Below are 13,830 nucleotides of genomic sequence, written 5' to 3' on the forward strand. Positions count from 1 at the left end.
TGTGGTGGATAATTTCTTTACTATCAAATGAGGAGAGACAAACTTACCACACCAGTCAGGGTCATACTTAAACTAAATCTTGAATCACTTATTAACAAGGGAGCAGGTCAATACAACACACACATCTAAAGTGAATCGATTGAGTGCTCTACGATAATGATGGTTGGTCATGGCTGGTCGACGGTTCATGGTCAAATGATTCGCTGAGAGCCCCGAGACAAAATTACAAAGGTCTTTTATAGCCAAGATACACCCCCTTTCAACCTACATGACAAACAACAGATATATAGAATGGGTCACATAGTTAAGATTTATATGAAAGATACCTATAATACATAGCAGACAGTATCTGCTGTGTCAACAGTTTTCGTTGTATAGACCAGAGTCTGGCCCTCCTACTCCAAACTGGAACCATCTCTCACTGGTATGGTATAGAACAGAAACATTAACCTTTCTAGCGCAGTGGAACCCTTCGACAACATTCCGCTGAAAAGCAGCACGCAAAATTCAAAAAATATTTTTCCAAAATATGTAACTTTCACACATTAACAATACATAATAACAATAAAAAAAATAATAATAAATAACCAATACAGCAAATAAAATATAAACATCTTGTTAAAACTCTTTAGGGATAGGGGGCAGCCTTTTCACTTTGGATGAATAGCGTGCCCAGAGGAACTGCCTCCTACTCTGTCCCAGATGCAATATATGCATATCATTAAGGTAGCCTAGTGGTTAGAGCATTGGACTAGTAACCGGAAGGTTGCAAGTTCAAACCCCTGAGCTGACAAGGTACAAATCTGTCGTTCTGCCCCTGAACAGGCAGTAAACCCACTATTCCTAGGCCGTCATTGAAAATAAGAATTTGTTCTTAACTGACTTGCCTAGTTAAATAAAGGTAAAATAACTTTACTATTGGATAGAAAACACTCTGAAGTTTCTAAAACTGTTTGAATGATGTCCGTGAGTATAACAGAACTCATATGGCAGGCGGAAACCTGAGAAAAATCCAACCAGGAAGTGGGAAATCTGAGGTTGGTCAATTTTCAACTCATCGCCTATTGAAATCCCAGTGGAACATGGATCTGTTTGCACTTCCTACGGCTTCCACTAGATGGCAACAGTCTGTAGAACCTTGAATGAAGCTTCTACTCTGATGTGCCACCCCCCTTTTGTTGTTACATCTGCTGCTCGCTGTTTAGTATCTATGTATAGCCACTTTATAAATTACCTGGACTAACCTGTACCCCCGCACATTGACTCGGTACCGGTACCCCCTGTATATAACAGATATTGTTATGTAATTTTCTGGTGTCACTTTTTTTTTTACTTTAGTTTTTATAGTAAATATTTTCTTAACTCTATTTCTTGAACTGCATTGCTGGTTAAGGGCTTGTAAAGTAAGCATTTCAATGTAAGGTGAACTACACCTGTTGTTTTCGGCGCTTGTGCCAAATACAATTTGATTTGAATGCGTTTTGTATGTCACTTCAATGATTATGTATGCACTCACTAATGGAAGTCGAAGATGTGTGGATAGAATCTTTGGAATACAACATAAGTCATGTTTGGATGTACTCTCACCCACAACAGTTATTAAAAATGTTTATTACAATTAATGAAGTAACTTTTTTGATGCAGATTGTTAATATCCTGGTCATTACAACTGTAATTACAAAGATGATTGCGCTGGGTAGGTCTTCCTACTGTTTCTGTCACCAGTGTTACAGTGTGATAACATGACTGACAGCTCCTGTTCTGATTAGAACAAGACAGAGTTGATGTAGAGGGAAGGTCTGATTAGCCTAGTGCTCTGATGTCCCCTGGGTCGTGTTCAATTAGAGAGAAAATATTTTTTTAAATGGTGAGAACTATTATTTTCGTTTTTTTATTGCGAAACATTTTGCCCAGTGAGCTCAACTTAACACAACCCTGCACTCTGCTAAAGCAGTTTTAGTGGTAGTCCAGTTCACTCAGGATCCCACCAGAGATACTATTCCCTTAAATCATTAAGAGCACTGCAGCCAACACTGTACCTGGCCAGCAAAGAACACTGGCCAACAGCCCATTAAAACACTCATCTACTCATCTCTGTCTCTCTCTCTCTCTTTCTCTCTTTCTCTCTCTCTCTCTCTCTCTCTCTCTCTATCTCTCTCCCTCTCTCTCTCTCTCTCTCTCTCTCTACACAGTGAGCACTAAACATTTGCTGCTAATCTTCTCCTCCTGACTTAGCCCCCCTTTCCCCCACTCCCCGTCCTCCTCCTTTTCCCAGGCCCTCTGCCAAGGTTACAACAGGGATGAGAGAGGGAGGAAAGAAAGGAGGGGGAGGGGAAACGAGGACTGCAGGGGAGGGACCTGCAGTATGCACGAGGAGCTTCGGTGAAGAGAGAGGGAATAAGCAGCAGAATCATTTCTGGCGCTGAGCAGCTGCAGGGTATAGAGTCGCGTGTCCGTGCAGTATTCATGGCTTTGTGTGTGGTGTGTGACACTGGGACTTGCCCCGGCTCACTTAGCTCACACCCATCGAAGTCACAGGACGTCCCCAGAGCTGCTGTATTAAACAAGGACTGCACTACAGGAACAACCTGACAAGGAGAGAGGAGGAGACAGAAAGGAGAGAGAACACAGAGGAGGAGAGGAGAGAAAGGAGAGAGAGAGAACACAGAGGAGGAGACAGAAAGGAGAGAGAACACAGAGGAGGAGAGGAGAGAAAGGAGAGAGAGAGAACACAGAGGAGGAGAGGAGAGAAAGGAGAGAGAGAGAACACAGAGGAGGAGAGGAGAGAAAGGAGAGAGAGAGAACACAGAGGAGAAAGGAGAGAGAGAGAACACAGAGAAGAAGAGGAGGAGAGGAGAGAAAGGAGAGAGAGAGAGAACACAGAGGAGAAAGGAGAGAGAGAACACAGAGAAGAAGAGGAAGAGAGGAGAGAAAGGAGAGGGAGAGAACACAAGAAGAAGAGGAGGAGGAGAGGAGAGAAAGGAGAGAGAGAACACAGAGAAGAAGAGGAGGAGGAGAGGAGAGAAAGGAGAGAGAGAACACAGAGAAGAAGAGGAGGAGGAGAGGAGAGAAAGGAGAGAGAGAGAGAACACAGAGAAGAAGAGGAGGAGGAGAGGAGATAAAGGGGGGAGAGAGAACAGAGAAGAAGAGGAGGAGGACAGGGAAAGAGAGAAGTACACAGTGTGTTGGGGAAGAGAAGATTAGAGGAGAAGAAGAGGAGAAGAGGAGCATAGGAGGAGAGGAGGAGAAGAGGCGAAGTGGGAAAGAGGAGAGGAAGAGGAGGGGAGTACACACCGCAGCTTGTATTAAAAGGACAAAAGGAAGGTGAGAACCGTCGGAGTGGTTGTAAAGGAGCTGAACTTCTCAGAAGAGACTTCCTGTCATGTTTACTTAAGTCCGGACCCTTTGTGTTCAGGACACAATGTCCAGACTACTATCCTCAGAGTCTGGCCGCTGCCGATGAGTCCGTCCATACAGCCGCTGCACACACCGAGCACTGTCTCTTTTACCGTACTTTGTTGTTGGTCAGGAGGGAGGCACATAAGGGAGCTGAAATGCAGAATGTACCGGAGGAATGGAGGGAAGAACAGAGGGCTGGAGGAGGAGGAGAGGTGGATGCGAAAGCCTGGGAGGGTCGAGAGGCCTTATTCCAAATTAACACTGTTAAGGAGAATGTAGAGATGATGAACGAAGGGGGAAAGGGGACGGAGAAAGAGTCCCTGATGATGGAGCTGACCCGTTTGGTTCAGAAGACAGTGAAGGAGAGTAGCTGGTGGGAGAGGCGAGGCATCGACATCACTATCCTGGTCCTGGCCTTTCTCCTGTTACCTCCAGGTAATCCATACACCTGTCTCACACACTTCATACACCTGTCTCACACACTTCATACACCTGTCTCACACACTTCATACACCTGTCTCACACACTTCATACACCTGTCTCGCACACTTCATACAGCTGTCTCGCACACTTCATACACCTGTCTCGCACACTTCATACACCTGTCTCACACACTTCATACACCTGTCTCGCACACTTCATACACCTGTCTCGCACACTTCATGCACCTGTCTCGCACACTATATACACCTGTCTCACACACTTCATACACCTGTCTCACACACTTTATACACCTGTCTCGCACACTTTATACACCTGTCTCACACACTTCATACACCTGTCTCACACACTTCATACACCTGTCTCGCACACTTCATACACCTGTCTCGCACACTTCATACACCTGTCTCGTACACTTCATACAGCTGTCTCACACACTTCATACACCTTTATCCTATCCCAAGGTAAGACATCTACCTGCACATCGCAATACATACACCCGTCTCACAGACTTTATAGTGGTCCTCTCTGGCTCAGTTGGTAGAGCGTGACGCTTGCAATGACAGGATTGTGGGTTCGATTGCTGCTGGGTCCACGTATGCACACATGACTGTAAGTCGCATTGGATAAAAGTGTCTACTAAATGGCATTATGATATACTAAAGGTAAACATAGTTCTACCATATTCAGTTCACCAGGTAAGACACCAGGTCACAGCTTGACCTGAAACACCTGTCTTGTGCTTGTCTCCACCCCCCACAATGTGTCTCCCATATTCCCCATTATCCCCTGTGTATCTGTGTTTTCTGTTTATCTGTTGCCAGTTTGTCTTGTTTTATCAGGTCTTACCAGCGTGTTTCCCCTTTTCTCCAGTTCTCCAGTTCTTGTTTTCTAGTTTTCCGATTCTAACCTTTCTGCCTGTCCTGAACCTGAACCTGCCTGCCGTTCTGTCCCTGATTGACTCTGTCTTGGATTACGAACCTCTGCCTGCCCCCGACCAGCCCCTTGCATGTCCCTTTGTTGTAATAAATATTCTGAGAACCGAACTATCCGCTCCCTGTGTCTGCGTCTGGGTCATATTCTGAGTCGTGATAATATGAATAATATGACTGACCCAGAAGATTCGGACCAGCTCCGCAACGCTGTCTCTTCCAAGGAGCTGCGATTCCTCGGGTTATCTACTAGGCAACAAGCCTCTAGGGTAAACCCCCAGACTCTCAGTAACCCCGCTACCAGCGGCGCTTCTCCCCAGCCTCCCCCGGCACCCCGAGAACCCCGCTTACCTCCTCCGGAGCGCTACGCTGGAGATCCGGGAACCTGACAGGCGTTTCTCTCTCAATGCTCCCTAATCTTTGAGCTGCAGCCCTCTTTGTTTCGCTGAAAAACAGCGTACCTGATAACGCTGGTGTCCGGGAGGGCCCTTGCATACCTTAAGGGAACATTTCGACATTTTCCGTATGGTTAGTGAGAAAGTCCATATTGCAAATGTACTGTCCCTTACTAGACGTCCGAAAACATTTTTAAAATTCGGGGAGGGCCAGACCTACCGGGAAGTCATCAAATGAACTTGGTCGGACATTCGGTTTTCGTTTTATAAAATAATCAAATTTTGGTCATTTTTCCGCTATGCCGGAAAATCCCACAAGAGGGCATAAGCAATCATATTGCAATTTGACAAAACATCACGAATCACGACGGGCCATATCTCGAAAACTGAAAATATTTTGAAGCCGAAACTTGGTGAGCATAGGTTTGGCATAATGGGCAGTTGGCCCCGAACAAGATGGCGTCTAGGCCTCAATTCATTTTGACCATTACAAAAATGGCGACATTTAGAAAAGTCTCAGAGACACAAGACTAGGGGCATTGAAACCAGCTCGGCCCATAGAGATGGACCCCAACGTTTCTATCCGATAGCTCATTCAAGGACCCCGTAGCAAGTAATTGAAAAAAGTGAATTTTCAGCACCAATTAGGGTTTTACTCGGGCACCGAATGACCTATTGAGCCGAAACTCGGGATTCGGGGTCGCCTCACATAGGCCTACACATAATGTCCGAACTGGACCCGCAGCTAGAAAGTAACTATGTGTTTTATGGTTTTTTAATGGTTTGAACCGAAGGCGTTGTGAATTTTGGGCCAGCTCTGAAGTATGTGATACTTGGCTCCTAAACGAGTTGGGAAAAGTGGGTTTGGTGTCAGTTTGTATCAGTTTGGTGTCAGAATGATATCAAATTGACTGATGGACGGTGACTTGCAGGTGACTCTTGTCCATTTGCAATATGTTTAAGCGGTGAGAGACCATAAGAGACCACATTTACCAGGTGTCCGCCCGGTGTCCTGCGCCAAAATTGGTGCGCAAAACTCAGCTGCAAGTATTTTTCCATGGAATTCAGAGAAGAAAGCATGCTTCCACGAACGATATATCAATGAAGAGATATGTGAAAAACACCTTGAGGATTGATTCCAAACAACGTTTGCCATGTTTCGGTCGATATTATGGAGTTAATTCGGAAAAAATTTGACGTTGTTGGTGACTGAATTTTCGGTTCGTTTCGGTAGCCAAATGTGATGTACAAAACGGAGAGATTTCTCCTACACAAAGATGCTTTCAGGAAAAACTGGACATTTGCTATGTAACTGAGAGTCTCCTCATTGAAAACATCCGAAGCTCTTCAAAGGTAAATGATTTTATTTATTTGGTTATCTGGTTTTTGTGAAAATGTTGCGTGCTAAATGCTACTCAAAATGCTAAGCTAGCTTAGCATACTCTTACACAAATTAGTGAATTGCTATGGTACAAAAGCATATTTTGAAAATCTGAGAAGACAGTGTTGTTAAGAAAAGGCTAAGAGAGTAGGCGCATTATTTTCATTTTATTTGCGATTTTCAGAAATCGTTAACGTTGCGTTATGCTAATGAGCCTGAGGCTTTATTCACGATCCCGGATCCGGGATGGGGAGTTTCAACAGTGTGGTACCATCACCAAAAGTGACATTCTGAAATCAACCCAAACGAGCGATGGAGAGGTACCAGAATCACTGCCCAGCCATCCCGAGGTCATCGGGCCAGTCAATTTGGCATTCCTGCACGATTTTTATACCATGACAAATTGGTGATGGTGAATGCCCAGTTAACCATATTGCAAATGCACAATGACTTTGCAAGAGTGAGAAAACATCACCAAATGGACATTCTGAAATCAACACAAAAAATGGCATCACCATAGTGTCCAGACTGTGCCGAGTCCAACGAGGTGCCCCGCTTGACCGTAGCTCGCTCGGTCTGAGCGCAGCGACCATGAGAAAAATAGGCCCACAATGAAGCCTGCACCACAATGTCATTTGATTTTGGGTGACAGCGGCGGAACCGTTAGGTTTAGAAGGACAATTCAAACACAGGACTGTTCCTAAGGTCCTCCCGATCTGTGCAAGCCTAACCTTGACCGTGTGACATTAACCCTTCACAGTTAAAAGAAGGTGTTTACATTAAAAACAGTTTGCATTGACTTCTCTCCCCATAGGAATACATTGGCTTCACCTCGAAATTCAACCTGAAGCCTATGTGGGTTATGAATGCCTTATGAACCTGTCTTCTATGACATTCCATCAGACCACTATGAGGTCTACCTGTGTCGATTCTAAGCTTCCTGGAGCAACCGGAAGTGGTTAAATTCACCCAAAAGGTATTTGGATGTACATCACCAGCAAAGGTGAAAATGACTCTGCATTCAACCCTGTGTAGATCAGTCAATTCTCAACGTAAAGACTTAAAACTCAGGATTCTGTAAGTTTCTATGTCAATCAAGACATGTGTGTACTTATAGCTTCCTGTGCCAACCGGAAGTGCCATAATTGGTGTCTCAGGGGCTGTTTGGAAGGGTTAAAAAAATCAGATCTGTCCAAAACTTCATATGTGTGATTAGGCAACCCCCATGAACTGTAAATCAGTCATTTTTCCCATAAAAATTCAAAGGAAAACTAAATCACACAGATACACAACTTGGATGGAGGGACGTATAGGGGTGCGTAGAGACTGACAGTGCCTCCAATAGTTAGCTTTGAATGATATCAAATTGACTGATGGACGGTGAATTGTAGGTGACTCTTGTCCATTTGCAATATGTTTAAGCGGTGAGGTACCATCACCAAAAGTGACATTCTGAAATCAACCCAAATGAGCGATGGAGAGGTACCAGAATCACTGCCCAGCCATCCCGAGTTCATCGGGCCAGTCAATTTGGCATTCCTGCACGATTTTTATAGCATGACAAATTGGTGATGGTGAATGCCCAGTTAACCATATTGCAAATGCACAGTGACTTTGAAAGGGTGAGAAAACATTACCAAATGGACATTCTGAAATCAACACAAAAAATGGCATCACCATATTGTCCAGACTGTGCCGAGTCCAACGAGGCGTCCCGCTTGACCGTAGCTCGCTCGGTCTGAGCGCAGCGACCATGAGAAAAATAGGCCCACAATGAAGCCTGCACCACAATGTCATTTGATTTTGGGTGACAGCGGCGGAACCGTTAGGTTTAGAAGGACAATTCAAACACAGGACTGTTCCTAAGGTCCTCCCGATCTGTGCAAGCCTAACCTTGACCGTGTGACATTAACCCTTCACAGTTAAAAGAAGGTGTTTACATAAAAACAGTTTGCATTGACTTCTCTCCCCATAGGAATACATTGCCTGCTCCCCTAAATTCAACCTGGAGTCTATATGGGTTATGAATGCTGTATGAACCTGTCTTCGGTACCAGTCCATCAGGCCACTATAAGGTCTACCTGTGTCGATTCTAAGCTTCCTGGACCAACCGGAAGTGGTTAAAATCACCCTAAAAGTGTATACCCATAACCTGCCTGCAGTTTGATAGACATAGTGCATTCAACCCTGTGTAAATCAGTCAGTTTTAATGGTAAAGACTTAAAACTCAGGATTCTGTAATAGAATACCCCAATGAGGATGTGTGTTGAGTTATAGCTTCCTGTGCCAACCGGAAGTGCCATAATTGGTGTCTCATGGGCTGTTTCGAGGGGTTAAAAAAGTCAGATCTTTCCAAAACTTCATATATGTTATTAGGCAACCCCCATGAACTGTAAATCAGTCATTTTTCCCATAAAATTTCAAAGGAAAACTAAATCACACACACACACAGCTTGGAAGTAGGGACCCATTGGGGTGCGTAGAGACAAACACTCCCTGCATTAGTTAACCTTGTTGGAATTTTTAAAGAACCGTCAGACCTAGAGTTCCGAAACTTTAGAATCCTGTTCTAGACCTCAGGTCGATAGTGCGTGGTGAGTTACGGCGCTCTAGAAGGTTCTCGGACCGAGAAACAGCCTCGAACATTTGCAATGACTTCAATTCATTTTGACCATTACGAAAATGGCGACATTTAGAAATGTCCCAGAGTCACAAGACTAGGTGCATTGTGACCGTCTCGGCCCATAGAGACAGAACCCAACGATTTTTATAGCATGACAAATTTGTGATGGTGAATGCCCAGTTAACCATATTGCAAATGCACAGTGACTTTGCAAAAGTGAGAAAACATAAACAAATGGACATGATGAATTCAACACCACGAGTGATTGAAAGGAACAACAATCACTGCCCGGCCATCCCGAGTTCATCAGGCCAGTCAATTTTGCATTTCTGCAGGATTTTTGAGCATGTCAAATTTCTTATGACATTTGGCCCCCACAAAACATATGCCTTATGCACAAGTAAAAAAAATTAAAAAAATTTGATAATAAAATATGACTAAAGTATGTTGATACAGTTCTTATACGTGTGTAATTGACACAAAATTCTAAAGAATTTCGAAAAACATTCCAGAAAGCACTTTTTTAGGGGTGTGTGAAGTTTTTTATGAAATTTTGCAATTATTGACTTTTGACTTCTGACTTCCTATGAAATCATATTGCAAATGGAGAAAACACATGCAATAATGCGCAAGTAAAAAAAATAAAAAATTATGATAATAAAATTGGACAAAAGTATATTCATACAGTTCTTACACATGTGTAATTGACAAAAAAAGCGAAAGAATTTCGAAAAACGGTCCAGAAAGCACTTTTTTAAGGGGTGATAAGTTTTTGACAAAAAATAAATTTTTTCAAAATTTGGCTTTTGGATGTTGACTTGGGGTCCATTTTCAATATGAAAAACCACGGTGGAGCGCACACGCCACCTGTTGGATTTTTGAAGTGTTACAACTGGCAATTGCCATATGGCATTTGAAATACATTTTGCATGAATCAACGCCGTTTTGGGTGGTATTGGCCATTGTGTACATGGTTTGTACTATGCCAATGGTTTCCCATTCATTTTTGTCCATTTCAGGGGGGTATTCCCTTACCTGGGCTATGGCGGTGTGGGAGCAATAATCCACCGCTTGCCTCAGTTTGGAGGAGTATGTGGTGGAGGTTAACAAGGTGGTTGAAAGGTGCCCGGAAGCTACTTTAACCTCTTACATCTATGGTGGCGCTATTTCATTTTTGGATGAAAAACGTTCCCGTTTTAAACAAGATATTTTGTCACAAAAAGATGCTCGACTATGCATATAATTGCTACTGTTCGAAAGAAAACACTCTGACGTGTCCAGAAATACAAAGATCTTCTCTGTGCGTGCCCTTTAACGTGAGCTTCAGGCAAAACCAAGATGAGATGGCATCCAGGAAATGACAAGGATTTTTGAGGCTCTGTCTTTCATGATCTCCTTATATGGCTGTGAACGCAAGAGGAATGAATCAACCCTTTCTGTCGTTTCCCCAAGGTGTCTGCAGCATTGTGACGTATTTGTAGGCAGATCATTGGAAGATTGACCATAAGAGACCACATTTACCACGTGTCCGCCCGGTGTCCTGCGCCGAAATTGGTGCGCAAAAGTCACCTGCCAGTATTTTTCCATGGGACACAGAGAGGAAAGCAAGCTTCCACGAACTGCATGTCAATGAAGAGATATGTGAAAAAACACCTTGAGGATTGATTCCAAACAACGTTTGCCATGTTTCGGTCGATATTATGTAGTTAATCCGGAAAAAGTTTCACGTTGTAGGTGACTGCATTTTCGGTTCGTTTCGGTAGCCAGGCGCAATGTAGAAAACGGAACGATTTCTCCTACACACAGACGCTTTCAGGAAACACTGCACATCTGGTATGTGGCTGAGAGTCTCCTCATTGAAAACATCAGAAGCTCTTCAAAGGTAAATGATTTTATTTATTTGGTTATCTGGCTTTTGTGAAAATGTTGCGTGCTACATGCTACACAAAATGCTATGCTAGCTTTGCATACTCTTACACAAATTAGTCCATTTCTATGGTTCAAAAGCATATTTTGAAAATCTGAGATGACAGTGTTGTTAAGAAAAGGCTAAGCTTGAGAGCAAACGCATTATTTTAATTTTATTTGCGATTTTCAGAAATCGTTAACGTTGCGTTATGCTAATGAGCCTGAGGCTTAGTCACAAACCCGGATCCGGGTTGGGGAGTTTCAAGAAGTTAACTGTGTCAATTTCTCTTTGTGGAGAAGACAGACAAAACCCTGGGCCTGTGTATCGACTATCGGGGCCTTAATGACATCACGGTTAAAAAACTTTACCCTCTACCACTCATCTCCTCAGCTTTCAAGCCTCTCCAGGGGCTGACAATCTTCTCGAAGTTGGACCTTAAGAACGCCTACCACCTGGTTCGGATATGGGAAGGAGACGAATGGAAGACAGCCTTTAACACTGCTAGCGGGCACTACGAGTACCTTGTTATGCCATTCAGACTGACCAATGCTTCCGCAGTGTTCCAGGCCCTGGTCAATGATGTGCTCTGTGACCTGTTGAACCGGTTTGTCTTTGTCTACCTTGACGACATCCTTGTTTTTTCCCGTTCAGCTCAAGAGCATGTCCTTCATGTCCGACGGGTCCTTCAGCGTCTCCTGGAGAATCAGCTTTTTGTTAAAGCAGATAAATGTGACTTCCATCACTCCACCATTTCCTTCCTAGGATACGTCATCGCTGCAGGAAATATTCAGATGGACCTGAAAAGGTGGAAGCTGTGGTATATTGGCCTCACCCCGCATCCAGAGTGCAGCTGCAACGTTTCCTGGGGTTTTCTCATTTTTTTTACCACCGTTTCATCCGGGGTTACAGCAGCCCCTATCTGAGCACTCACCTCTCCCAAGGTTCCGTTCACGTGGTCTCCAGCAGCTGACCAGGTGTTCCTCAAGCATTGATTCACTTCAGCTCCCATTTTATTTAATTGTGGTGGAGGTCGAGTCCCAGCTTTCTGCCCAGGACCAAAAGCTGCATCCCTGCGCTTTCCCTTCCCATCGTCTTAATGCCGCTGAGAGGAACTATGACGTGGGAAATCGAGAACTACTCGTAGTCAGAATGGCGTTGGAGGAGTGGAGGCGCTGGTTAGAGGGGCCAGAACATTCGATCTTAGTGTGGACTGACCATAAGAACCTGGAATATCTCTGCACCGCTAAGCGCCTCAACTCAAGGCAGGCTCGATGGGCCTTGTTGTTAAATTAAATTTGACTATATCCTACCGCCCTGGGTCCAAGAATGTGAAGCCTGATGCGCTCTCACGCCTGTATAGCCCGTTGCCACACCGCCTGACACGAGACCATCCTCCGTACCTCCTGTCTATCGGCTGCAGTCATCTGGGGTATAGAGAGGCTGGTCTGTAACCAGATGTTTGTCCCAGACTCTGCCCTTTCTCCTGGTCCTGAAATGGGTGCATTCCTCTAGACTGACCTGCCATCCTGGTTCCCGTCGGACCCTGGCTTTCATCCGACAAAGTTTTTGGTGGCCCACCATGGTTGCTGACGTCTCTACATTTGTCGCTGCCTGCACTGTGTGTGCACAGAATAAGACTCCACAGCAAGCTCCGGCTGGCCTCATTCAACCACTCCCTGTTCCTCATCACCCCTGGTCCCATATATTCCTGGGCTTCGTCACTGGTCTTCTTCCGTCAGATGGCAACACCACTATTCTTTCGGTGGTGGATAGGTTTTCCAAAGCCGCCCATTTCATTCCCCTTCCCAAGTTACCCTCAGGCAAGGAGACGGCCAGCTCATGATGCAGCACGTCTTCCAGATCCATGGACTTCCGGTCGACATGGTCTCTGATCACGGTCCTCAGTTCTCGTCCAGATTCCAGAAAGCGTAATCTTCACCCTCATCGGGTCGTCAGCCAGCCTGTCATCCGGTTTTCATCCCCAGTCTAACGGCCAGTTGGGGTGAGCCAATCAGACGGTTCTTTGTTGCCTCCTCTCCCCCAATCCCATAAACTGGAGCAAGCAACTTGTGTGGGTGGAAAACATCCACAACACCCTTCCCTGCTCGGCCACTGGTCTCTCGCCTTTAGAGAGTTCCTTGGGATATCAGCCAAGAGGAAGAAGTCAGCATACCCTCTGCCCAGATGTTTTGTCCGCCGCTGTCGCTGTACCTGGAAGAGAGCCCGGTCCGCTCTTATCAAGACCACCTCCAAGTATCGTCTCGGGCAGAGGCTTTCCACTCCGGATGGAGTTTCCCAAACCTTCCCCTTATCAGCCCTTCCCCCCATCTCTAAAAGCCTTAGTCCCACTGCTGTTCGCCTTCTATTGCCCCACACCCTCCATATACTTTCCACGTTTCATGTGTCTAGGATTAAACCTCTGTCTCCTTTTGCCAGTTTGTCCTGTTTGGTCAGGTCTTACCAGCGTGTTTCTCCTGTTCTCAAGTTTTTGTTTTCCAGTCTTCCCGGTTCTGACCTTTCTGCCTGTCTTGAGCCTGCCTGCTGTTCTGTCCCAGATTGACTCTGCCTTGGATCACGAACCTCTTACTGCCCTTGACCTGCCCTTTGCCTGTCCATTATTATAATAAATATCCCGAGAACCGATCAACCTCCTGTGTCTTTGTCTGGGTCATATCCTGAGTCGTGATACATCAGTCTAACAACCGCAAAACTGGTTGAAATGACATCTTTTCAAACTATTTTGCTCACTG

At 44.9% G+C, this 13,830-nt stretch overlaps 1 protein-coding gene across 1 annotated transcript in view; it reads left to right on the forward strand.

The window, feature by feature from the left end:
* Window positions 1-2,376: 2,376 nt before the first annotated feature.
* The window catches only part of LOC135523389 (fatty acid desaturase 6-like), a 30,405-nt gene continuing 18,951 nt past the window's right edge, over window positions 2,377-13,830 (forward strand). The window contains exon 1 of the mRNA XM_064950029.1: window positions 2,377-3,834. Coding sequence (XP_064806101.1) covers window positions 3,555-3,834 — 280 coding nt within the window. The 5' untranslated portion in view covers window positions 2,377-3,554. The remainder of the gene's footprint in view (window positions 3,835-13,830) is intronic.

This window comes from Oncorhynchus masou, chromosome 31, assembly GCF_036934945.1.
Source record: "Oncorhynchus masou masou isolate Uvic2021 chromosome 31, UVic_Omas_1.1, whole genome shotgun sequence".
In the NCBI taxonomy this organism is placed as follows: Eukaryota; Metazoa; Chordata; class Actinopteri; order Salmoniformes; family Salmonidae; genus Oncorhynchus; species Oncorhynchus masou.